The sequence below is a fragment of the Dermacentor andersoni genome, chromosome 10, assembly GCF_023375885.2.
Source record: "Dermacentor andersoni chromosome 10, qqDerAnde1_hic_scaffold, whole genome shotgun sequence".
NCBI lineage: Eukaryota > Metazoa > Arthropoda > Arachnida > Ixodida > Ixodidae > Dermacentor > Dermacentor andersoni.
Window position 1 is genome coordinate 107,822,615 of NC_092823.1, and position 27,437 is coordinate 107,850,051.

Here is a 27,437-nt window from a genome sequence, read left to right on the forward strand (position 1 = left end):
TTTACGCCCCTAATGCGACGCTCCGAGTTTTCAGACTGTGAGCCGTGCAATGTGAAGGAGACTATATGTCATGTGCTGTGTGACTGCCCTCAGCACATAAAAAAGGGACATAAGTTCAGCAATGATCTTATGCACCTTGACCGCCCACCGTTGTCAGAGGGCGTTACTTTAGGTCGTTGGGTAGACGTTAATTCTAAATTTCATATCAACCAGGCCTTGCTTGACTTTCGGAAATTTACGGGTCTGGAATGTAGGCTTTGAGTAGACATAATTGCTTGTTAAATCTTTTACATTCTCCTTCTGTCGTCATCATCACGCGTCATGCTCTTGTTTTTTCACTCTTTCTTTTCCTCTTCCCCTTCCCCACCAGCCCAGAGTAGCTGTCTAGAGGAATGCACCTCAGGGCGACCTCTCTGCATTTCGTATAATTAGAGCTTTCTCTCTTTCCCATGTATTAGCCATCGACCCAAGTTGGCACGAATTATCATCAGCATCATCATCATAGGTTAGATAGGTTCTTGATAGATCAGATCCCAACAGATAAAAGAGCATACCGCAAATTGGTTAAAGACCCCAAACAATGCTCATCGCATCAAAATGTATCTCAGTTCATGCACGACTACATTGTTGCTGAGTTGTTCAGGCTGAGATGTCAATCCTTTTTTACGCCGTATAAACACACATTTGGTTCTGGTTTTTTTTTTCTTCTTTTGTTGCGGACCTATAAAATATTTGCCTATTCTTTCCTCAAATATTCATGTTGCGTTTTTTTCTAAACAATGGTAGCGCTTAACGTTGGGTAAGACAGAACAAATTCATTGCTTAATACTTCCTCTGCGTATCTTGGCTGATCCGCCATCATGCCCACGTCCCATATTTAAATGGCAAAAACAACAGCTACTACTACAATATAAAAAGAGAAGCCAATACTGATGAAGATAAGCAGAAGGCGGCGCTGCTTACAAACCAATTTTTTATTCACCGTCTTATAGGTTTAGATGTTCCTATTCTGGGAAGTTATTATAAACGCGTAGAACCACATGATTCATGGCACATCCCCCAATGTGGGTTCATGCCATGTTTTGAAGGCTTATCATCATTATCATTACCGTCATCTTCATCCTCACGTGAGCACGAGCGCATTTCGTTCCTCAGCCCACCAACGCCCATCAAGGGTGGCCTCGAAAGTGCAACCTCCTGTCACGCGTACCATCACTGCAGAATGCACGTCATCAAGTTGTACTTCATCGTGGCCCCGTGCCTCTTTTTCGCTTTCCAGGCGACGTCGCTGCTCTCGCCTTTGCTGGAGCAGGTCGGCATTGTCACAGCCACGCTGGTCCTGGGATGGTGGCTGAGCCTCGCCATCAAGAGGCTGCGGAAGTCCAAGCCCAAGCCGCAGCAGCGTAGACTCGCCGTCATCGTCGCAAGTACTAAGCTCTTTTTGTGGACTTACTCCCTTTGTCGTGACGCGTCAAAGCTTTGCCGAGTGCTCCAACACTGCCGCTGCAATCGTTGGTTCGCGTAGGGTACTGCCCACGCATGCGCGGCCAGCACTTCAATGGTTAGGTCTGTATAGTGGTGCGAATGGCGCGCAGTTAGTTTGCCTGCAAAAACTACGAAACCAAGTGGACGTACCATCAGGCTCCGCTAAACTGGCTCTGCGATTAGGGCAGCATTCCGCATTCCGCTGCTGTTGCATTGCGCTCCTGGCACGAGCGTCGTGCCGACATACGCTTGCGTTCCTGCATGCACACACTGGTCTGAGAAAAACAGACAGTCAAGGTAAAACAAGCGTATATGTTTTCGTTGGGAGCCAGTAAACGCCAACGGTTTCACGTCGGACTCACTTGGCGCATGCATGGACTCCGAGATCGCACGCGCATATTCTTGGGCACGCGACACGATCTCGGAGGCTGCGCATGCACAATCGATGCGCGAAGCCTGGCCGCTGGCGGCGTTCCTCATTACGCCAGCGTAGGCAGCCTTCGCACACACACCTTCAGCATTTGTGTGTGTGAAAGCTCATCCCCCTATACGCCAGCGCCGTGAGACGCCTGGTAGCTGCTTGCTTCGCAGAAGCAGTCGTCTCGTGTGTGGTGCCGCACCGTGCCAAGTCTTGCCCGCGCGTTGTTAGAACTACGTGTCAGAAGAGCTAGCACGAAACGATACGGTGACGGTAAATAGTAACGCTACACCTCGCTGTCGCTATCAATCGTTAGCATTCATTGGGAAACTGCCAATTTTATTGGAAAGGCCCAAAGTGAGGCGCTACCGGAACCTATCTATATATACATATATTAAGAAGGTTCCGCGTTAAGAGGAAGCTTAGCTCGGGGCCCATGGCGGTATGCAATGGCCGTGCTCGAGACGCCGAGGAGCTTGCACACAGGCTAACCTCTCCGATGTTTCACAGCAGTGAAGAACCTATAGATGCAGTATACCTACTCTGGAAGTTCCCTGCAACTGATGGCATCAGAAGATATTTTCCTCCACCGCAGTTCTCTCATAGTTCTTCGGACGACCTCCGAGCACGGCTCATTATGACTTCTTCCACTTCTACGTCACGGAGTTTGTCCTGGGTTCTATGTTGTGAGAGAGGGAGCCGAAAGTGCGCCCCGAAGGCAATATTTGAATGAGGACGTTTTAATGGGCCCTGAAACACTTTTCCAACATAGGGTAAAAGAAAATACGTCCCTGATGTGCTGGCGTGGCTCCTGGGAACATGCGAGCCAAATATTATTGCACTGCATCCAGCAAGCAATATACAATATCGCGTCAAAAGCAGTGAGCGGACCCGTGCTATCGCATCCGCAATGTCGTCAACGAAAGCTGGTCGAACGCATTTGCCTGGCCAACGCTATTGACTGATTTCGTGATCCCGAGAACATGCTCATCTTGTATTGCGCGTAGCTGCGTCCGCTGTGCGTGTCCTCCGAGATGGCAATGGTGTGCTGCGTCAGAGCTAATATGTGCTGCGTAGCGAAGTCTACCGCGGTCTCCACGAGGTTCCGCGACGAGCCTTTTTGCCGTATTTCGCAGCCGCGACACTCAACTTATGGCCGAGGCTTTGCCCTATTCTCCGCTGTGTAGCTTCCAGCGCGCTAGCTGAGACGAATTGAGAGATAAAATCATGTATCGTTGCGATAATTCCACTTGTAGTTCAAGGATTCAAAAAAAAAATATGGGGGGGCATGAGATTCATGTGACGTACATTATTAGTTAGGCCATTATATGATCTGTTAACAAATATTTTTCAGGGACTCTTTAACACCACCGCCTATTCAGATATATTTAAACGCAGAAACGCTTCTGTCGCCTAGGGTGCATTTGAACGAAATGGGTTGCATTTGAGAAAGAAAGTCAAATTTTAGAAGTTGCAGCAAGCACAATTTTGATTTTCAACCTGAAATTTCCACTACAATTGCCGAAAATTAGAACTCTCTACAGGCTATGGAAGCACAACAGTTACAAGTCGTTTAACTTTGCAAGGGAAACATATTGTATTTCTCGAAGCTGCATATACTGAAGCATCTTAATTGGACAAATTTAATATATGAATCTGGATTACGCGAATTTGCTGCAATATTTGTGTGCGTTTTGCAAGACATTTACCCACACCTTAGTGTTATGTTTGAGAGGAATCTGTAATACGTCAATCTTATGTGCTTTCTATTTATTAATAAGCGCAGTTTACCAAGCTGTGATATCGTTATATATTATTTAGTTGCACAGCTGTAAGAGTAGCTCTTTATTGCTTATTCTATTTACTATTATTATTACTATGACTATTACTATTTTACTATTTGCTATTTATTAAGATTAATTCTAGATAAGAGTTGCACTTAGCTCTTCTTTTATATTGTGCAACTTTCACGAACTGTTCTAAACATATTTATGGTATAAATTAAAAGCTAGCTTCAAATAGTTATTATATTACATTTTTTTTCTTTTCGAATCCCCAAAACTTCATCAAGATCGGTACAGCAGGCAAGAAAAGAGGTTTCTCCGTTTCCATGTAATTTTAATCTACATCCTGAGCTATAGGTTCCTTTTAAAATCAAGCAGCTAGTGACTCAGCCGATACGGTCGCTTGTCGACCAAAGCAATTATTGGGACCAACTTCGTCGCAGGACATTCTTTATGTACTCGGGCTCTCAAAAGATATCGATAGCGATCTGCAGAAAAGAATGGGTAATATTGCCACCTACCGGGGAAGTTTTCTAGTGGAAATGAAGTCCCTAAGAAGAAGCCGGACAATCACCACCGTATAGGACAGGCATGATAAAACATTACCTGGGAAAAGTGATTTCCTTACACTTCCCACGACTATCACATGTTTGACTTTGTCATACCGATACTTGTCGACGTGCATCTTTGCTTTACCGGTTTTTGGTCGAAGCCTGAACGTCCTGGAAAATTGCATAGAACGCAACGTCATCCATACAATAGTCAGCCGAAGAAAATACTTTCGTCAGGAACAACTAGCTTTTATTTTGTAATTTGTCAAGCATTTACATTAAGAGAACCAAAGCACTTGATATGTATGCGGACATAACCCAACAATGCTGCTTCCGAGGATATGTAGCGGCCAGCACTGGCTTCACCTCTGCTGATAAAACGTTGCGGGCGCTTCTACTCGAGCAAATTTTCCTTAACTATCCTTACCACCAACACTATAGAAGTGGGCCTCCGAAGCTCCAGTGAGAAAACGTAATTACATGGTAATTACAGAAAGGAGAGGCCAGTCCGCAGAAGCGAGCAGAGATCAAATTAGGCGTAGATACACGTCAATGGACATAGACACACGTAGCATGTGTTTTGAGGAGGCATGAGAAGTGAACGTTGTGCTCCCGCCCTTCTCGTCCGCTGCGCAGCCTGCGACACAGAGCACGGATTTCTGACGGCGTCCAAGCTGTCTGGCGACGGCTATTACGTGCTGTGCGGCACCCAGGACATGGGCGGCGAGATGGCCAAGGGCATAAGACGGTTCAATGTCGATGTCATTGATTTGCACCTGACCAGCGAGAGCTTGATGAACGACGCCTACCAGGAGATCTGCGAGCAACTCTTCAAGAAGAGTGAGCCCGCGGTCACTAACCGGTCTTTCCACGGACCATCGCGTGACCATAGACATGTACTGTCGTTGAGCGGAAATACGGGTGAAAAAAACGGAGTGGACAGGACAGGCGCTGTGATTATGCTTGAGGTTCGTATCAGCTTTTTGAATGCGCATGTGCTGCCCTCGGCTCCCTGGAAAATCTTTCATTAAACTTCAGTTGTAAGTGAGCGTATGTCCTGTCTGCTCCGTTTCTTCCCAGCCGTATTTCCGCTCAATGACACTACATGATGCACCAATTGGCCCCAACAGTCTACGCTTCTGGGCAATAGACAGAATACCGCGACGCGTCCTTACCGACACAATCAGGGTGAATATAGCTATCGCGGCGAAGCGGCTTGCCGCTCCGCCGGCCAGGCTCGGATTCGCTGTGCTGCAAAACGCAAGGCGGAACACCAAAAGTTGGCGCTCGGATTTCCTAGAAACCAAATTACACAAACCTTCTGAGATGGGAGAGTGACGTGAAGAGTTCCTTGGGGGTGCGCTCGCACGTGTAAATGTAATAAAATGACACAGATAGTGTGTGTCCTTGCATATTCATTTAATAGACACGTTTATACTCAAGTTCTCAACATTCGTCTTACGTTGATTCCAGCTACCGCGTCGGATCTGCCAAATTCTTTATCGCGAATAGATTTCTTGGCTCTTTCGCCCGTCTTGGTGGTTGGGAGCCAGACTTTCTCTCTTCGCGAAGAGGCACCGATGCGAAAGCGCCGATGCAAAAGGCACGCGCCCTCGCTCAAACAAGTTGCCCGGGCTTCACACCAACTTCTAACTCTTGGAGACGCCAGTGCTGTCGCCCGAGAGACCTTTGTCATGTCTGAAGGCTTAGACTCCCTGTTTGGTGGTGACGCAGTTCTCTGTCACTGGGAATAACAGATGCCAGGCGCGATCGTCGCGGAAGTCCGATCCACATCCCTGGTCTCAGGAGTCCAATGCGTGTCCCTCGTCACGGTAGTTCGATGTACGTCCTTCGTCGAGATACACCGTTTCGCTTTGCTGGCTAACCGCAGCTTCGCTTAGACGGACTCTTACAGCGTTATATCGGCGTGATCATAGTCGGAGAAATATCATGGCCTCCGTGGAGTAAACGAGCGGGGAAGAAAGCGCACGTGCACTGTCGTCGTAATGCCATCGTGTTCCCGCTCTGTCGTCATTCCGTTGTCGTCGTCACACTTTCACGCTTTCACCATGATTTGTGCTGCCATCATCGAACGCCATTGTCGGCGTCAGCAGTATACTGCGCAAGCCTTGCTGCAGTCTGATTGTTAGACTTCTGTAGGGTGCATATGCTTTTGGCCGTACTATGACAACCATCTCGGATGGTTTCTGCCACATTTCTGTTTCTTTTTCCTCTCTTTCTCTCTCTCAGACACGCCACTTCACGCGCTCGTCTGCAACGTTGGCACCACCGACCTCGGAGAGCTGGAGTGGATCAACGAGCGTAACCTTCTGCACGCCTTCGAGCATACTGTAGTGTCCACAGCGAGGCTGGTCAACCACTTCTTGCCCATGCTACGTGAGACTCGCGGAAGGGTTGTCGTCTGCGCTGGATCTTCCGGTATTTACAACAGAGCATAACCTGTGTACCTCTAGCTAATATCACCCCGAGGCTATTGGGCACGACATCATATAACGTATTCACGCCGCTCGGGCATAATCAACGCACCTTCTTTCACGCCCGCGTCTGCGTATAATTATTATTTAATTGTATGGAGACTCCAGGCCGCATATATTTATGTGAATGTATGCTGTGTTCTTAATTATGCCATATATGTGAGACAGATATACTATTGAACCACCAAATCTGTGCGAAGCAGGTTTTGTGTTCTTACGTAATGATGCTTCGAAATTTTTGAAAATTGCAGCGAGCAAACAAAATTTGAGACATTTGATCAACAGCGAGTGCAGTTTATATTAAATCCCCTTCTCAGAAAAATAATCTTACGAAACAAGTATGCATTTAAGCGAGGTGCTGCCCATATAATGAAAAAGATGGTGTAGAATCAGCGAGAGGAATAAAGGGATCGGATGTGCTCGCTTTTCTTTTTTCTAGAAACAACCGTGCGAAGAAACAGACGATCGCGCTTCAGAAATCATAGGGGAACTTATTTATAACGTTTAGTTATAAATAACGGGAAATGTAAATATTAAAGTAACGGGAAATGAAAATCGGCGACAAGATAGCTTACCACGAGTGAGAGCCGAACGCGCACATTCCTCATTACGCATGAGGTACTTTATAAATTCAGGTACACGGGATGGCCGTACTCTGTCGTCCACTTTCTCGGATATCTATGTAGGCGTACTAGATGTAGCCTTGGGAGTGTTAGCCAGCGCCACCCACGGCAGAGGCGGCCGATATGAGAGACCCTTTTAACCGAAGGCCTCACGTAGTACTTCGCTTTCTTTTTTCTATGTGTGAAAGCTATAGGAAAAAATTCACGGTCACGCAGATGAAAGAGACTATAGCTAACGGTTTGACCAGTCTGTTTTCCTATGCAATCGAAGCGTTTAGTTGGCGTTATTTATAAGCTCGGTCGCTCCCGAATGCACGATGTCCTGATACGTTCTCTGTTGCGTTCGAACCCATCCGGGCCATCCTCACTCGTCACACCCTTGCAGGACGAGTCGCAATCCCTGGAGCGGGAGTCCACAGCATCGTCAACGCCGCGCTCATATCTTTCGCCGACTGCCTCCGTCGAGAAATGGCAAAGTTCAGAGTTCAAGTCATCCTCGTCGAACCCGTATGGCTGAACTACAGGTACGCCTCGGTCGAGGTTGCCACTAAAAGTAGCATATATCTGAACGCGCAAAAGTTTCACATTGTCGCTACAGCCTCTCAATACGAAGCAACGTGCGCGTGCCGATATAACCCGTTCAGTCGCAGTGAGCTCATTTATGTATACCTGACTTGTTTTCATGCGATGAGCGTTCTTTGAGAACTTCACTTTGTTTGCGGTATGTATGTTTCTCCGTATTTAACCTTTTTCGCGCCCACTTGGGTTACTGCGCATTTGCCTCTAGGTATTTGCCGATCGTTAGAGAGAGAAAAAAAAGAGTCCTTTACAATTTATTCGGGACTGGGCAGAACCTAACCCGCGCCACACGGGCTCATCAGGCTATAGGCGCGGCATGTCGAGAGTGGAGAAGGTGGGAGGATTAACTGGCTAGCAGTGAATATTAGCGAGAGACGATTAGAGTATTCGTGGATGAGTATTCACTAAATCAATGGTTAATTATTCCGTCATTATGAGTACACAATAGTAAGTTCACCAGAGATCATCCTGCCACCTTCGATACCTTTCAGTTAGGTCTGCAGTGGATAGGAATAAGGTTATGCAAATTTGAAACGTTCATTGGTAGTGCGTCATAATTCACGACCGATATGGGTGACAAAGATATAGTACATGTAAATACGGCGGTAGTGCCTGTGTGAGCCATCAATGCTGGTTTTGTCGTAGCTTATTCAGTACTTGGATTTACCTAAATTTCAAGTTATTAACAAATTGAGGCTAAACCCCATGAGAGCGATTTTGCGCGCGACGGCGACGAGCGACGGCTTCGAGCGACAAAATGGGCCGTCGCTTGAACAGATCGCTCGGTCTTGTCGCTCGGTCGCTCGGTTCTGCAAATCTATAATTTGTCGCTCGTCACCCGGAAGTGCTATGAGCAACTAGGCAATAACGCGAAACCGGAACTGGATGTACATCCATCAAACACTATCGATTGTCGCACGGAACGAGCATACGATTGAATTTTTAAATGTGCAAGGACAAGAACCTACTGCAAGACTCTCATAAATATTTTATGCTGATTTTACAGTAAAATCCGTCAACTTAAATTAATAAAGCACGCATCACGCTAGTTTCGGCTCGCATATTGCTGCCCTTATGCCGGAAATACCGGAGAGACGTCGCTCAATATCGTCGCTCGCATGGGGTACGACTTGTAGGTGACGAGCGAACGCGACAGCCATCTCCAACGCATCGCTTGTCGCTGTCGCGCACAAGATCGCTTGCATGGGGTTTATGTTTTACCCGTGAGCCTGGTCAAATAAACATTCTTTAAGGGCAACTGCAATGAAATCTTTCACCGCGTAAAAATCCCAGTTTCAGATAACTTAGACATGCAGTAGCCCTAGTGCAAGATCTTACGCTTGAAATATAGGTCAACGCGTGACAAATAGCTCGCAAAAATCGGTGTTTTTTAATACCAAAACTAAAAAAAAAACGCCGCCATTACGGCCCGCCGGAAGTGACGTACAGTGAAGAATGTGGAGAACCCGCTCCCGTGCTGTGTGCTTTCGTTGCTTGTATTCCGTTCTGCAGCGTCAGCGAACAGGTCCCGCACGTCTACTAGCCACAGAGTTAGTATACGTTGTTAGCTGCTTCGTGCGCTGTGACAACGCTGTTGCGTGCCTGCGATGTCCTTTTAATGCGACGTATTCTCCGAGTCCAGCCGGTCTTCTCTAACTGGTTGCCTACGTTCAACAGCAGGGCCCCGGTGCGTTCTGCTTCCACTAGGAGAAGAGCGCATTGGGGCGGCCAAGCTCAAGCTGCGGTATAGTACGGCTTAACCTGGACGCGATCCATGGGTGGCGCACTTAAGCTACGTCGCCGAAAATTGGACGTTCTACAGTCCAGTGTGGCTGGCGCGGTAATATAACATGTGCTATCGCACTCCGGAACAGCTGGATCAGGGTGCATCGCGCGCTAGCTTAGCTAGCCAGCAACATGCTGTTGGCGTTCACTGAAGCGAGCGTGTTGCGTTTGCGCCTTCGACAAAGGATCACTCACTCGCCGCGCCTTCGCCCGCTAGCGCTGCGGCGCAACAACTGATCGCCGCGCTGCTGCGGGTCACGTTTAAAGAGAAGGGTAAAATTTTAGCGATCTTAGCGCCTCCGGCATGACGTATCTGACTCCATCGGGCGCTGCCTCGCACGCCCGATGCGCCGGACTCATCAACCGACCAGACAACTACCGCCATCTGCAGTAAAGGATCATAAGTAGCTGAGGCTTCGCATGGCCAGGCTAGAGGGGCTCGTTGCCGAGTGTGCGTAAACTCGCTGCCAGACAGGCAGGATTGCGGCCGTCATTAGCCCCCAGAGAACAACCTACAGGGGCGCTGCGAGCGCCGCTCGCGTGACGCCATGATGCGGATTCGCGCTTGCCGTCTGCTGCAGTTTGGGCGGGGTCCCGGCGACCTCCTGCAGTGTTTCCGTTTGTTCGCTCTCGCACCCTATGCTTGTACGCTTATGACGGTCGTCTCAAACATACTTTTACGACATCTTCGTTCGCGAAAATTTATTCAATGAGCATATTTCCTTGACGACAATATATTTGTCAAAGCTGAAGGAGCTCAGACCAGCCACTGCGGGTTTTTAATGCGCGGATCTGCACTTCGTAGCTGTAGCTCACGTGAATAATAAAATCATAAGCGCAAAAATCTAGGCACATAAGAATCCAGTTAGGATATCATACCGGACGTGATGCAACAAGCCTCTCAGAAACGCTGGCTATCTATGACTTATACAACATTTACCTTGATTTTAACCCGCTAAAACGTGTTTGCTCACGACGTTCATGGTATAATAGCGAATGTTTGAATTTCTTCACGGTATCGCTCGACAGTAATAAGAGGACTTATCACGATGTTTCTTTAACTGCTTTTCAATATTTGGCCGTTCTTCACCGGGTAATTTTAAGTGGCGGCAATTTGAAATAAAGGTAATTGAGGCTTACAGCTGCTTACAGCACACGGAAAAAAATGTAACAATATTTATTCCCTTTTCCGTGCAATACGTTCAACTCGTTTGAGCTGTTTACGGGTGCTTGTTGCTTGAGGAACCGACATGACGAATCTGTTTGGCGAACTGACACAGGCTGCTCGGCTCAAATGTTTAGCGAAATATGCCTTTTGGACCGCATGGCTACAGGCAGAAAGAAGCCGAAGCTTCATTTATAAGTAGTATGGGACATTATTCCGTGATGGAGGTAAAACAATTGAATTCACGTGAGGCTTGTGGTGTCTTCCTTATGAGGCCGGTATGCAAGGTTCTTTTTGATGTATTGACGAAGCGAATAGTTCTCAGTTTGAATAATTAAACAACGCAAGTTCGAGACATGGTGAGGCAGAAAGTATATGTGTAAATTTTCATTTTCAAGGCAACCTATGGTATGTTGTAGTGCTTCGAGTATACATTTGGCATTGCAGTTGGCGCTGTAAAAACTACGCCACGGTTTCAATTCAAAGTTATAGTGAACTGATGTTGTTTCGTGAACCATGCGTGCCTTGCCATATAACGACAGTCGCTTGCTTCCATTGCGTGAGGGGTATGCCATATTGTCGATAAAGGTCTCTGAGAGCCACTATGAAGGTCACTATGATGCGATATACAAGCGCCAATTCATTGGCTCTCGATCTTAATCACGAAACTTTTCTTTCAGGTGATTGCTGCTCTGGTATTCGTGAAGCGTTTACATGACCCGCCGTCGTGTTAACCGCCATGAGCAATGGGTTTCTGGGTGCCTGTTTCAGAGAATGGTGAAAGTATAGTAGCAACCTTTTTAATATAAAACGCGCCTAAGTCTTCCTTTTACGCATTAATAAAGCGGCCATATTTGACTAGAACATCTCAGCAGACTAATAAGAATCATGATGAGAGCTTCGCTGGGCAGTGTTTTGTTAACACAGATTTATAATGTCGACACGAAATACAAAGATTTTTCTTCCATGAAAAATGCAATGTCCCTCATATCTAAGTACTAAGGGAATGTTAAGTGTTTAGCCGAGCACCATACACAACTTCGCGCGTTGAATTTGAAGATATTCTTTTTACGTAACATTATTGGGCAGGCACGGCGCATATATGCATCTGAAAACCACTATAGACCTCTTCAACGCTACCTAGCTTGCGATATCCAAGTCGCAAGTTTTCCCGACTCAGCGGTTTTGAAGATGAAACTTCAGTTCAGGCATGGGAGCCGAAAGAAGCTGACATGTCCTTGAATAGGTACGGCTGCAGCCGCCGATACACTCTAAGAACAGTTTACACCCTTTGGCGTGCCCCTTCTGCCACACAACAATAATCGTCATCTGCCTAGATGCGTTTCCTTTCTTTAACGCTGCGAGCCCGGAACTTTCCAGTAACGAAAGGCACGCGCGTTATCAGAAGGGGCACTCCAAAGGGTGTAAACTGTTCTATGCTGATAACGCGCGTGCCGTTCGTTACTGGAAAGTTCCGGGCTCGCAGCGTTAAAGAAAGGAAACGCATCAAGGCAGATGACGATTATCGTTGTGTGGCAGAAGGGGCACGCGAAAGGGTGTAAACTGTTCTTAGAGTGTACCCCAGGCACGCACGAAGGGAACGAGCGCACGCGGCAGCCGAGCGAGCCGGAGTGAGCGGCGTCCCTGCCGTGACGTCACTCGCGAGAGGTCGCCACTCCAACATCGCGCCGTTAACAAAGCTTCACCCATTTTGCTTTGGCGCCATTGCCTTGCTGCATGGCTTGCCGCCGCCTCTACACCATGGCCGCCACGTCTCGTTTTCCTTCGCGACAAATGCAGCATGCGGTTCCTGCTCGTTTCTGGCGCTGTGTCGGAAAGGATTTCGTTCGTCTACTTCGACGCGTCCGATGTAGAGACGCACGAAACATATTGAAGATGATGCACTGCTGGGAATGATCGCTCGAATCTATCGCCCTTGAATACAATTTAACTTTGAACGTTACCTTTGGTTTTCGTTCGCCATCGCGGCATATAGTACTGATTGTCACCCTCAGAAAGCATTTGCCGAGCAAATCTTGATGGGCCAGTGCTTGCTGAGCGTAATTTATAGTAACATCTCTACTGAAACGTTCCTCATTCAATCGAATGATTGTTCAGATATTCCGTGCGCTTCTTGTGGAAATTACATGAAATTAATGTAAAATCAACATAGACACGTGAGACGTATACGGAAAGGTAGGTGCGAGTAGCGAGTGCCTGAGCGATCGGCGGCCGCCACCTTTTATTCCTTTAGGAACGGGGCAGCCTGGGGCTAGGCAGAAAGAAAATTCAGTCTTCTTCATCATATTAAGAATAGACGCCAGAATGGCAGGACGAACTGAAAAAACTGGCAGTGGCTTAGCTCGGCTATGCCAGGATATACGTAGCGAAAGCTAAGGCATTGCATGGTTAGCCTTAGTTAATCTTCATTGCAAGTCCAGGTTAGTCTGGTTGTCTAGTTATGTTGCGACGTTTAGCCAGTCGTTCGGCGCGCTGTTCGTCTGTCGCCTAGGCGATTCGTTTCCTCTTCATCTCGTTCCGATGTCGATTCCAGGCATCCTCCTGCTTATCAGAATTGTCGCCGTCCATACTGCCGCCTCAACTGTGGTTGCAGCGCGCGCGAGCTCTCCTTTCCAATCCTCCGACATGTTATCAGGCATCCGAAGCAGCTGGCGAAGCGGGCAGAGGCGAGCGCAACGACGAGGAACTTGGTGTGACGTCATACCAAACGGCGGCGGCGGTGGGCGCGGCGCTGCGCAGCGGCGGAACACCTGTGGCTCGGTGCTACTAGTGGCGCATGCGCAGTAGTGACTAGGGAGCGAGAGAGAGAGAGAGAGAAATATCCGCGGCGAGGCACGCGTTGTGACATCATGTGCCTCCTCGGAGCACCGCCACGGCGAAATCGCAAGTTCGCGGTCAGTAAAGCTTTTGCTTTAAAACTGCTGCCGCGCGAGTGATTGAGCGCTTCTAAAAGGTGTGGTAGACGGCGTTGTAGCGATAGGAAAGGGCGGGCCTCTTCTTTTCCCGTCACCCTCTCCCACTGTGACGGCTGCATGGAAGGTCTCCGACGCCGCTAGAGATAACAATTCTTGGCCTTAAACTGAATTATTCGAAGAGGCGGACATTACTAATACGAGACATCTAAACTGATATTGAATTAATTAACACAAGCTCACTAATTACCTTCCTAATTAAATACTTTACGGCACTTATTGCAATTCAAGAATTGTAGCCGGACCGCTTGCAAGACATATCCACTTGAAATGCCTTTCCAGGATGACACCAGTTTCGAGATATATAGACGAAATACATGGGCGTTCCAGTTACTTTTCTGCTTCCATCTATAAAAGAGCGCTTTCTTGAAAAAGTAAGTGTAACAACAGTGCAGTTATGCGGGAAGTATGATGGTGCGAATTTCCAAACTGGCGTCAATCTGGAAATTTATTACTAGTGAATACGCCTTTCAAGCTCTTCGGATATACACTTCGTAAATTGCAATATGTGCCGTAAGGTAATTAAGTCAAAAGATAATCAGTAATTGTTGTTTATTAGATTAGTATTTGTTTCGATTTATTAAGAAAGTGATGTCCGCCTCTCTAATAATCCAGCTCAAGGACTAGAATTATGTTATCTGCAACAGGCGATTTTTAAAAATTCCGCAAAATTTAAAAATGATCACCCTGTATGCTCGTTAACGGCCGTCTTGTACGGAATTGCCCAGTAAAACAACAATCGCTATCGAAACATCCTAAGGGTAGCAAATATACGCCTTCAAGCGCGTCGTTAATTTTAACACAGTGAATAGTGCCAAGAAAACATTCTCAAAATATAACTCAATCACCATAGGTGCATTTGGGCGGTTTAGTTTGGCCCATTGGTCAACTGCTGTTCAAAACTCGTTGTAAAGCGTTCGTTCTTAATGCTACATTAGCTCTTTGTACTTTGCTTTCTTTTTTTATATTTGAATCATCGTCGAATGTGCTGCCTTGAACTGCTATTTCTACGTTCTGTGTTTTGTGATAGAGCCACGACTAGCTTTCGAGTAAGGATCTTGCTTTTCTTTTTCGCTTTAACACTAGCAGCAACGCGTTCAATTCGAATCGGTCAAGCTTGCTCTCACAAAAGACCTGACGCACGTGTGGCCTGCAGGACTCCCCTGAGCCAGCTCCACTCGGCGGGCATCGCCGTCAAGGAGACGGTGAGCTGCGTGAGCCGCGACGTGTTCGACGACTACTCGCTGGGCTACGTGAACGCGTTCCGCACCCTGTGGAACTGCTACACCACCCGCTGGTACGCGGGACCGCCCGACGAGCTGGCGAACTGCACCTGCCTCGCCGTCGCCGACGTCAGGCCTCAGTGCGTCTATTCGTGCGGCTACCCCGCGGAGCGGGCCCTCAACGCCGTGCTCACCTACCTGCCTGCGCAGTTTGCCGACCTGGTGCAGTGCTTCCTGTACCAGGCGAGTAAGCGGCACCATCCTCGGGTGGCTGGATGGTTGCATAGACGGATACATGGGCGGGTTGATGAACCGACGGATGGATTGTATGGGCCGTGGGATGAGTTACGCTTGAAGCATAGCGCGGACAGGACAAGCGCGAAACAAAGACTAGACAGGACAAGCGTTTGTCCGGTCTAGTCTTTGTTTCGCGCTTGTCCTGTCTAGTCTTTGTCGCTCGTCCATTCCGCGCTATGCTTCCACTGTAACTATGTATTACCAACCAGCCTAAGCCTATACTCTTCGGGGATGGGATTGGATGTCGTCAAACCTCTCAATTTTAGCTTTCTTCAGGACCCTGTTGGCATTTTTCTCTGTTTTTCCGCGGTTTTTCCTGTTCCCCTGAAGTGCTGAAAACGGCTAAGTTATGTAAGTTCCAGCTATACAGTTTGATTGGCATTGTCCAAAATACCAATTCCGGAGCACACCCGGAGTCTGAAATCATGTTTCGAAGCAGAGCAACAGCAACGCAGTAGCAACTGTGATTGATTCGAACCTACGCGAGATCACCAGCGCATCACTACAAGGCTGTACGATAGTCGAGGCTGAAGAAGCGGCCATCGCTCTAGCGGCAGCGGAGGGATATCGGTCTAAACGGTCTCTAACAATCCTTACAGACTCACAAACGGCTACGGAGCGCTCCGCATACTGCGCTCCGGAGACCACATAACACAACGACAACCAAAAGAAGAACCAATTAGGCATACGATAGTATGCACGCCGGGACACACGGGCGTGGCAGGGAACCAAGAGGCGGACAGGATGGCTCGAGGGTACACTTATTACCGAGCATCCAACGCAGGCGACCTCGAGAGGACCGAACCTATACCCCAAGACTATTCGGCGATACTAAATTACTACAAGGGCTGCAGAAAGCGGTATCCACCACCGCACAACTGCCTTAGCAGAGAGGACTCTGTCGCGTGGAGGCAGCTATACAAACGGGCTCGTACCCGAACCTAAACGTACTCAGCAAAATGTATCCCACACAATACAATGACAAATGCCCCTGGTGCCACGAAACACCCACGCTGTATCACATAACGTGGGCATGCCAGAAGATAGCCGTGGTACCCGTTATACCAAACCCGAGTGCTGAGCAATGGGAGGGAGTGCTCTCCAGCGATCGCCAGGTCGACCAAGAAGGTCTGATTCGGCGAGCCCAACTGGCAGCAGCATCCAGCGGAGCCCTGGACTAAGGGCAACCGACCGTTGTGCTAGAAGATGGACGAAGCCATCAGAAGACCGCAGAAGACCAGCGAATCTAGAGCTAATAAAGTTTTTCACTCACTCACTCACTCGAAGCATATGTGGCACTATTGAAGAAACCCGTATGTGCATCGTCCAGTAACATGTGCGCCCACACTTTCTCTTTTCTTCCAGCCGTTCGTCAAGCTCCGGCTGGGGTCCGAATCGGACGTGTCCCCCGGTTCATCCGGGGCCCGGCGTCAGATCTCGAGTCCCGGAGTCGTGCAGAAGTTCCTGCACGCTTCCCTGACCCCGATGCCCATATCGTTCCAAGAGTCGCATATGTCGACGCCGGCGCGCGAGTTGGAGGACGTGAGGGCCGACTACTTCCCGTCGGTGAACTGCACCGTGGACGCGACTCCGCCGCCCAAGACGCCGCCGCCCGTTGTGCAGGTCAGCGGGGAGCGCTTCAAGCCGCAGCGGTCGCTCGCCGTCGACCAACAGCGTCCCGGTAAAGCCACGAAAGAGTTGCGCGTTTCTTCGTCTAGTAGGGAGCTTTGGCTTGTCTATAAACGCACCGCCCTTTTCGGAGGACCGGTTTACAGGAAACGCAAACGTTAAATGATGGTGATACTAATGATGCTGGTGATGTTTATATAAATCATAATCATCATCATCATCATTATTGGCGTCCATTTCAATATGGGGCAGCGACGGCGACATAGCTTACTTCAGGTAACCGATAGGGGGGAGGGGGGATTATACTAACTATGGTGATGATGATGATTGTAGAAACCATCGTAATCATCATCATCATTGGCATTCACTTCGAAACGGGGTGGTGACAATGACATAGCTTGCTCAAGGTAACCGTTAGGGGGCCTGCGAATATTCGAAACTTCAGAATAACGAATCGAACAGTGTCCTATTCGATTCTGTCTTCGAATCGAATAATCACTATTCGTAAATGCGAATATATTTACAAATATTTCTCGAATGTTGCAAAACGTCAACTGCGCCCAATTAAGCAAAGAATTGGAGCAAGAGTGCGGTAGGTTTTCACCCATCCCCCCCCCCTGCGCGTAGTATAAGCATAAATTAGAACTTGCATAGTGGAGCAGGCAACGCCGCTTAGGTAGCCATAATTTATTCATTGCACAGTGATCATTAGCACTCTCTGAAGAGTCCTAGATGGGGGGGGGGGGTTATTCAGTGAGAGACACCACCTAGTGGACTGTCCATTCCGGCCGCTGCTGATTGGCTGGGGCCGCTCGTCTCCTCCTCACTCGTACAGCTGCATCCAATCAGCAACGGCCGAAATGGACAGCTCACTGTGGACTCTTACAGAATACCTACCCCCACCCCCGTGCAAGCGAAGAAGCTACTCCTTTGCTCCTCATGTTTCATTTTGGAATACCAGGATGCGAACAACGTTTTACATTAATTATGATAACGATTGTTCATTATTCGAAAGCTGTTCAATATTCGATTCAATTCGCTTTTTGGCACTACTCGATTCGTATTTGATTGGTTCTCGAAAATCACTATTTGTACGCCCCTAGTAATCGGCACTAATGCCTTGGCGCTTTGTACCACTTGTTTTTATGAATAAAGGTATTATTATTATTATTATTACTATTATTATTATTATTATTATTATTATTATTATTAATACAATAATAATACCCACTTAATATTATTATTGTTATTATTATTATTATTATTATTATTATTATTATTATTATTATTATTATTATTATTATTATTATTATTTATGCATACATAACAGTCTAGCATTTTTGCCCATCTCTTTTTGCTCTTTTCTCTCCATTAAAACCTGTCTCTCTATACTGTACTGTTAGTTGTATGCATGCAACGACTCTGGTTCTATCAATCTTTTCCCTGCTCTTTTCACCAATAATCTAAACGTACCTTCCTTATCTCGACTGCTGACCAGTTATTGCTTCCATCCGCTTTGGATTCCGGCGCTTCTAGAAGGTCAACATTCCCTGTTACCCTTATTGGAATATTTTGCCATCCGATACGGCGCACCAAGGTGTTTGCGGACTATTTGCTGCAGTGGTCACTTGTCTCATCTCGCGGTGAATGATTGCTCCGGTATGTTTTTGTCCGAAGGCTCCCAGGTCGGGCCTCACATAACCAGGCATTGCCCTTTGTGACATCGTACAGATTTTCGCACCTGGTTGCTCTTCTGCCGTATTTATAGCATTCATAGGCGTTTTCTTGCTTTCATCCGCTTGCATCCAATTTACCGTCTCTGTTTCTTCATTACTCCGGCTTCTCCATTTACACTTACCCTGTACTTGGCTGCCACCTTTCTTGACTGCTTCTTCCATTTCGCCTCCAATTTCTTGAGAGACCGATATTTGTGTGCTTTAGTCACCCACTTATTTTCATCCATGTTCATGAGTCTTTCTTAAAAACTAAATTTTGGTCTTAGCTTGTCTGACTTCATGAGAGGTCCAACCCATTTCAGCCTACGCTGTTTCCCTTATGGTTTTACTATGGGCCTCCAATTCCAATTACAAGGCGGCTGATTTTAAGCACAAAAGTGCATTTGTGAACCTTAGCACTGGCACCATTACTCCTCTCAAAATTGTTTTCGCAGCACATCACATACAGGGTGTTTCACTAACTTGAACCAAGAATTTTAATAAAAAAGGGTGGTTAGCCGCAGTTCAGTGAAACCAACGGCATATGGTTCGCCGTCATGTGGCACTCCTTAGAGTATTTTTTTTTATATTCCGTTTAATTAGTTAATTGTCTACGATCAATTATGCAAAATATTAGTACTTACTTTAGGGCCAAGTGCGTTTCGTTGTGTTGTACAGGGAGTTCAGAAACGACTGATCCAGTTTTTTGTGGCGATGTACATGCTGCGCGGCGATTTTTTTCGCCGTGTAAAGAATGCTCGCGAAATATTAAATAGCCAACCGGTCACGTCCACGGTTAACCTCCCTACCTTTCCCCCTTCGTTTCTCTCTCTCTCTCTGTCTATGTTGTCGTAAGCTCCCTAATATCTAGAAATATCGATAAAGGTATATTCTGAGTAGTTAATATAGCAAGCGTCTGTATCGTCGTCGGGGCTAGCAGTATTTCAAATAAATAAATACATTAAAAACTGTGGAAGTTAAGTGGTAAATCCTTCAGCTATGTATGTATGACGGCTTGGTGTATCCTAAATAGATACAAATATATAACTATACGGACAGACGGAATACCGATCGAACGAACGGCAGATAAAATATTTCAAATAGATAGATAGATAGATAGATAGATAGATAGATAGATAGATAGATAGATAGATAGATAGATAGATAGATAGATAGATAGATAGATAGATAGATAGATAGATAGATAGATAGATAGATAGATAGATAGATAGATAGATAGATAGATAGATAGATAGATAGATAGATAGATAGATAGCCGCCGGAATGTACAGTATTGGCGATACTTGTCCTGCCCCAAACACAAAGAAGGGGAAGCGACTGTCCCTCCGTGCACCCGTCCGTACGTTTGTCTACATAACTTCTGACCGGTGTTTCTTCTTCAAGCGCCGGCTAAAGCTCCAGTCCCCGGCAGCGTACCACCAGAGCAGCTCCTCGCCCACGGGAGCAACGCTGCCGCTGCTGCTGCTGAGGTGAAACAACGACAACAGCCGGAGCCCCAGCAGCGACCGCCGGCGGACAACGCGAGCCGCGAGGCCTCGTCCACTTCCGATCCGACCCCCTCGCCCGATGTGTCGTCCGGAGTTTCGCAGGGGCGGCCTTCGCAACCGACGTCCCCGCAGCCCCCGTTCACCGCGAACCCCGATGGCGAAGGCGCCGGCTGCTCTGGCAAGCCGCCGACTCACATCGAAGACGACGGCTCCCTTGTGCTTTCCTTGATCGACAACGTGCAGTGCGAACTCCTCGCCGCCATGTTCGCTCCCGCGCAGTCCACGGCGCGGAATCGTGCACAGACGCCGTACCCGGACAGAAGGTATGTGCGTACAGTCGGCGTCGTGTAGGGGGGTGTCCAAAAAGTAACTGTTCAGTCAGGAAAATGAAACGACGTTATGAGGGTAACTTTGAATGACATCGCAGTTTCTATTGCTGTATGACAACGCGAGACACGTGGTGCGTCTGCCAACTTCTGCGGTGTGCATTCAAAGAGTGCATGAGAACGACAAACTGCCGATGCCGCAGACAGCTTGCACACTGCATACTGCTCAAGTATACCCAGCAACCCTCCACCGAGTCTTCATTAATATGCAGCGTCGTGTGGAGGCATGTCTTCAAACAGGCATGCTTCGAGAGATTTTCAGCGTCTTCTGTAGTGATCACCGCACAGCCGTAAGTATAACCTTTAAATTTAACACCACCATTTCCATTGCACATTTACTTTTCGGACACCCTGCATTTATACCGAATGCGCCTTAACCGGCCTCAGAACCGAAAGAAACACAAGAGTGTAATCCCTCTTGAAGTCTGTTCTTATTACCGGCGTTTGCGTTGCGGAGTGAAATGAAAAGCCAATTCATTTCACTATGACAGCTAGTGGTTGAAAGCCGCATCTGTCTGTCTGTCTGTCTGTCTGTCTGTCTGTCTGTCTGTCTGTCTGTCTGTCTGTCTGTCTGTCTGTCTGTCTGTCTGTCTGTCTGCCGTCTGTCTGCCTGTCTGTCTGTCTGTCTGTCTGTCTGTCTGTCTGTCTGTCTGTCTGTCTGCCGTCTGTCTGTCTGTCTGTCTGTCTGTCTGTCTGTCTGTCTGTCTGTCTGTCTGTCTGTCTGTCTGTCTGTCGTCTGTCTGTCTGTCTGTCTGTCTGTCTGTCTGTCTGTCTGCCGTCTGTCTGTCTGTCTGTCTGTCTGTCTGTCTGTCTGTCTGTCTGTCTGTCTGTCTGTCCGCGTTTGTTTGTTTTAGTTTGTAACCCTTTTCTTGCAAACATCGGTCACTAGATAGTGCATTGTCAAATGAGTGGTGCACCGGCTAGCTATGTTGAGGAAACAGGGTTCGAAGCCAACCGTTAGACCACCTTGTGCTTCTACATACCCATACCTTGGGTATGGGTATGTAGCAGTTCACAGAGATAAGCGCTAAAGTGCTTTATTATTACTGACTGGGATGCTATGAACGTGAGAAACTTTTCTTTATTACCATATCAATTATATCGACACTCCAGGCGCATTTCTACTGTCGGTGTCGCCATCGCCGTTGCCGTGAGCTTCCTATAAAGTCTAAGGGCGATAAAATCGTCGCCGCGCGGCCTATTCGTACGTGCGAGTGAAAGCGTTCGACAGTGAGCCGGCGAACGCGACTCAATATCGCGTGTGCCAGGGAGGAAGGCGGGCCGGAAGCGTGCCCTCTCCAGTCGCGCAGGAGGCACGGAGGTGAGGCAATTAAGGGGCGGCGTTCTTCTCCGGCGGCTGCTGCTTACGGCACGGCCGTGGGGGCGCCGTATCTAGAAAGTGACCTGCGGCGTGGCCAAGGTGCGCGTTCACGCGGTCCCCATCTTCAAAGCTATCTGCGATGTTTGCAGAGTGCGCATGGTCCCGGTAGCTTTGTTTGCGCTGCGCTTTCGACGTTTCGTCGGCGTTGAAGCGAGAGATACACGATCGATCGCTACTGCTGCCGTTATTCCTCGCTCCACCATTTCGGCAGCGAGTTTTCGCGCTCGTCAAGAGGGACGTCTTCATGTTTACCTGTGTGCGCATGACTTCATGCTTGCTAACTTAGCTAAAACACGTTGACGGGCTAGTTGGTTTGAATCCATGATAGAATGCGTAAGCGCAACTGAACAATGACGTAGAAAGAAGCAGACACACAAGGACAGCGCTGTCTCTGCGTGTCTGCTTCTTTGTACGTCCTCGTTCAATCGCGCTTACACGTTATACCATTCTTAATTTAGTGTGTCAGCGAATGTTTACAAGTTTGTATGACCAGTTAGATGCGCAAGTCATCAACGCCATGCAAAAAAAAATGAACCGTCAAGGTCATTTCATGTTTCTTGAAACAAGCTAGTAACATGCGCCATCGTGTGGAAGGTCGGCTCGTTGATGGTGCGTGCGAGATTTTGGAGTCAGTTCGCGGTATTTGAAATGCACCTCACTGGCGCTTTTTGGTCGTACGAAATGACACAGCTCTGTATATCAACTTCTTGTCGATTTTCATGTAACATGATGGCAAGAACACGCTGAAGAGGAAGATTTAGCTCGTACCCAACTCAGACATTGCCTATTCAAATACATGTAAAGTGCATAAATGCTTTTCTGATATAAGCCATGGACCGATTTCAGTGAAGGTTGTTGCATTTGAGAAAGAAAGTTAAATTCTAGCGTCTGTTGGAAGGGAACTTTCAATTCAGGACCTGGTTATATTAAAAGCAATTTTCAAGAATTGATAACTTCAAAAAATTACAAGCATGAGGTTTACAAATTCGTAGCTGCTCACCAAGGATTGATGTTACAGTTCCGTGAATGCGCCCACTAGATCATCCAAAACGGACAAATCTGATATGTCAATTTATATCTTTCGTGCATTTGGTACGTTGTTTATAATGGTCTTGCAAAAGTTTACTCACGTAATATTGGTTTACTTGAGAGCCATGTATAGTATATCAATTTTGTCCGCTTTAGATGCACTATTAGGTGAAATTTACAGAATTCTAATATCGTCTTTTTATTGCTAAGTTAAAGTTGCAAACTTGATAGTTTTGTCTTCTGAGGATTCGCGTCTTTTGCCAATTTTTAATTAAAAAAAATTGACGGCATAAATAAAGAATGTGCAACCAACAGCCACTAGCTTTTAAATTTTTATTTGAAATGCAACAAGCCTCATCAAATGTGGTGCAGTGGTTGCCGAGAAAAAGAATGTCTCCTTTCCCATGTATTTATATAGGAGCCCCCGAGCTAAAGCTTCCTCTAAAATCGCATCCATACACTTTCACAAGGATCCAGCTTTATATCCCATATTAATATCTTGCTTAATTGTTTGCAAGATAATTTTGAGGAGGCCTGAAGGCAATAATTATTATAGCGCACGAAGAGCCTGCAAGAGGATATACTGGAAAAACGTTTCCATTGCCGGGCTTCGATGAAGAGGCGGTAGTTCCTCAAAGTTTCCGACAAAAATTGGTAGAGGGTACTCGGGTGCTAGGTGTCTACGAGAACTGAACACGTGATTGATATGGCGTGAGAATGAGGGGTAGTACATGTATATGTCTAAACGTAGTCCATCTCGCTTCGAGTGGCCTTGCGACTTCGCGAATTGATCGTTTCGAACAATGGCATCATCTCCATCACAACCTATTTATGTCCACTGCAGGACGAAGGCTTCTTCCAGCGACCTCCTATTACGCCTGTCTTGTGCCAGCTGACAACACAAATGCAACGATAAGCAGTGACTGCGCATGCGTGCAGAGAAGAATTAGATCATGCAAATTGAGAAAGACAGAGCGTAATGCAACACGTCACCAGACTGTTTGAAGCCAGAAGCACAAAAACATTAGACAAATTAATGTACTAATCATCATTTCAGCGGTAGCAGAACGATCACAGCGCTAGAGTTCCTTCTTTCTAGGAAACTCCAAGGATAATCCCGTACAGTCTAGTTTTACGATGCATGCCCTCTCGCTACGCAATACATAGAAGCCAGTGGTTCACTTTACCAGTCATATTATACTTGTTCTTGCTGGAGCAGAGACAACTTCCACTGAGTACAGCTTCCACCACGCGTGCATGCTTGAAGCCTGCTCCTCCGCGCTTCAGTTTTCGCATGACGTGTGTTGAGATACAGTTGAGGTCATAACCAGGTGCCTTAAAATGCGATTAACTACTGGAAAATGGCACCCCCTCCGTAACCCCTGGTTTTGGCGTCACTGGGGTGGCACTGAAATATCGCAGGACGTTATGCCTAATCCACGTATTCATTTCATCCATCCCCAGCGCTTTAAAGAAGTAGGGAAAAAATTCGCCTAGGATTACGATACTCCCTAATGCGAAATATGAGCGAAGGCACGTTTTGGTGCGGCACGTTGCAAACGGAGTTAAGTGTGGCGCGACTGCCTCGCTAATCGGGAGATTGCGAGAGGCAGCACGTAGGTGACGCGTGGGCACTGTTCCCAGCAGCCGCCGCAGACAGACTTCCGCTCATGCAGCGCTTCGTTTCCATACAGACGAAGCGCTACACTGGCGCCATCTCGTAGCCATCGTCGCCGCAAAGCCTATCTAGCGCGGCACTGCACTTTTCTTCTCACGCTTTCGGCATACCCTTCTCCTCCGCTTTCCTCGCCCCGCTCTCGTCGCTATCGCAGTCTCTCATCAACCGCCGCGCTCCTCGTTTTCTTTCATCTTTCGCCGTGCTCGTTCGCTCTATTACAAGGGACAGCGCCGACGTCGACGCACACCGCAGAAACGGGCGCCTAAGAATTGGTGCTCTAAAATTAAGAGGAAAGACGAACGGGCAGGCGTTCTACCTGTCCTTTCGCCCTCCCTCTTCTCTTACTTTTTCCTATTTCTTTAAAGCGCTGGAAACGCTCGAAATGCCGATATTCCAATTAGCCCAGCTGTCCGTTTTAAGTTAACCACTTGCTCATGCACGTGTGCAGTATGGTCCGGCTCATGCAACCACGAGCACAGGCCTTGGCACTCGAGTACAAATCTCCGCCGGCAGGGACGCAGCAGCTGCAGTTCCAGCCACGGGGTGGTGAACCATTGTCTCCACGGTCACCCTATCAGACGGGAATCAGCGCGTTGCCGCGAAATGTCATGGACCTGATCTCCCCGCCGGACGATGAAGCCACAGTCGCCATGACACCGACTGGCGAGCACAGCCGCAGTCCCATCGACTCGGCGACGCAAATGGAGGTGGAGACCGTTTCGTTTCGTTTCACTTTGTAGACGGCGCAGGTGTTAGTACAAAGCCTTAGCTTGTCAGTACGCGTGCTACCGTTTGCGGAAACCCGGGTTACCGGAAAAGTGTACGGCAGCAGCAACGCCAATAGTTACATTACTTTAAATAAATTTTAGCAAGAGAGCGCAAAAAAAGCTAATACCACAGTGACCTATCATATTTTACTTCATTGCTAGTGTAAACTGTCGGTAGAGACATGGTCGTTAACGTGCACTCATATTTATAATTTTCCTTCGACGAGAACATTCACACGCATATTATTGTAGTTAGGCAAAGCGTCATGAGATGTCGGTACCAGCTCAGCTACGGCTGCCTAAGACTTCGGTAACCCGGCCATCCGCAAATGGTAATAAGAAGTTCGTGGACCAGCTAAATCTCTAACGAAACCAGCGGCCGAACTAACAAAGCTTTTCCATTCGTAAGTAGTGTTCGCCATTGGCCAGCACCTTCGTTAATGATACGCGCAGCTGCTCGAGTAACTATAATTTGCTTTTGCCAACAATTCTAGCGTAAGAGCTTTTTTTTTTGTGAATACGGCCCGGCATGACAGCGTCTGGCTGGTTAGTTAGACATTAGGAACGATAAAGCAAAATGAAATACGTAAACTGGGGTACGTACGGTCGCACGCAGTGGAGAATTTTAGCTTGTCAGTCAGCTTTAATATTAGACAGTTTTACCTGGTCTATGTACTTCTCACCGTTTGTGGATTACCGGGTTACCGAAGCGGTGCGAGGCTGTAGAAACCGTAGAAAAGCTGGTACCAACATCTAGTGAAGCTTCGTCCAAATAGAATGCGTGTGAAACACATTTGTGTTGGGCTAGTGTTCCCGTCGAAAGAAAACAGTAAAAGAACGGCTCGTTAACAATGCCTTCGCTACCAACGCTTTACACGAGCAGTTAAAGGCCAACCCCAAAGGAATGGCACTTGTGCTGCACTGGCTATAAATGCATCGCATATACTACCAACGTAATCGTGGCAAAGTCGCTGGGCTGGTGATTGTCTAATTTTCTTATTAGTAGCCGTTAAACGACGCCTAAGCAGACGACGCGAGCACACGGCAATGAGCGGTAGTTGTGCAATCATGGCGACATTCCCAGAACCGTAGACGACTGCTGATCTTTCAGTTTCGCCTAGGAATCCAGGCGAATCGCTCGCTCAGCATTAGTCGGTTGATGGGTTTCTCTCCCAGTGTTATTTTCCTTGGTGTAATATTCCGTTGGCTTCGTGCGGTTGTAACTAAAGTAACTCGAGCCCTTTGGTTTCGCTTGTCTTTCGGTATGCTTATATTGCCTATTTTGAGATAATAACTGCTGATTTATTTATCATTGCTCGTATCTTTGTAATCCGCCAGTTGTACCGCTATAAATTATGTGTGCGATTGAAAAACAGGGTTATGAGACAAGGAGAAGCGAAATATGAACGGTGACCTTGAGGTGACCCAAGTGTCCTTGAAATATTATAGCTACTCTTTCGTGCAGCCCCGCAAACTATATTACTTGGTGTTTCTACCGCCCCTGCGAGCAGACAGTAACTTTACTGACAAGCTCAACTGCATCCTAAACGTACTAATGAAAAAAATGCATTAACGCTCAGATTTTGCCCTTCGGAGACTTTATTTTCCCTAATATCAATTGGGATAGCTATCCAACGTCGTCACATACTAGAACCAAAAATGATTTCCTCGAAGTCTGCTTTAATTTCAACTTACATCCTTCCTACTCAGGAAGGATGTCGGGGAAACGGTTGATCTTGAGAAACTCGGTTAAAGTTATACAGTATGGCAAGTTCCGGTACTGACACCTACCTACTTCCACAATCCTTCGAGAACTACATCGCAAAACAATTCCTCAAGTCTTTTAAATGCTTTCACCTTAATGTGAGATCAGTTAACAGAAAGGAATCGGACTTAAGCTTGTTTTGGAAGAGATTAGCTTCATTACTGAATTATAAGACCTCCCC

General features: G+C 47.3%; 1 protein-coding gene across 1 annotated transcript in view; it reads left to right on the forward strand.

Annotated features, from left to right (window-relative positions):
- The first annotated feature begins 1,072 nt into the window (after positions 1 to 1,072).
- LOC126544606 (uncharacterized) overlaps positions 1,073 to 27,437 on the forward strand; it is a 31,050-nt gene continuing 4,685 nt past the window's right edge. Inside the window, exons 1-8 of the mRNA XM_050192031.3 lie at positions 1,073 to 1,427; positions 4,875 to 5,078; positions 6,489 to 6,677; positions 7,742 to 7,880; positions 15,035 to 15,344; positions 16,764 to 17,079; positions 20,147 to 20,573; positions 25,173 to 25,431. Of these exons, the coding sequence (XP_050047988.2) occupies positions 1,073 to 1,427; positions 4,875 to 5,078; positions 6,489 to 6,677; positions 7,742 to 7,880; positions 15,035 to 15,344; positions 16,764 to 17,079; positions 20,147 to 20,573; positions 25,173 to 25,431 (2,199 nt within the window). The remainder of the gene's footprint in view (positions 1,428 to 4,874; positions 5,079 to 6,488; positions 6,678 to 7,741; positions 7,881 to 15,034; positions 15,345 to 16,763; positions 17,080 to 20,146; positions 20,574 to 25,172; positions 25,432 to 27,437) is intronic.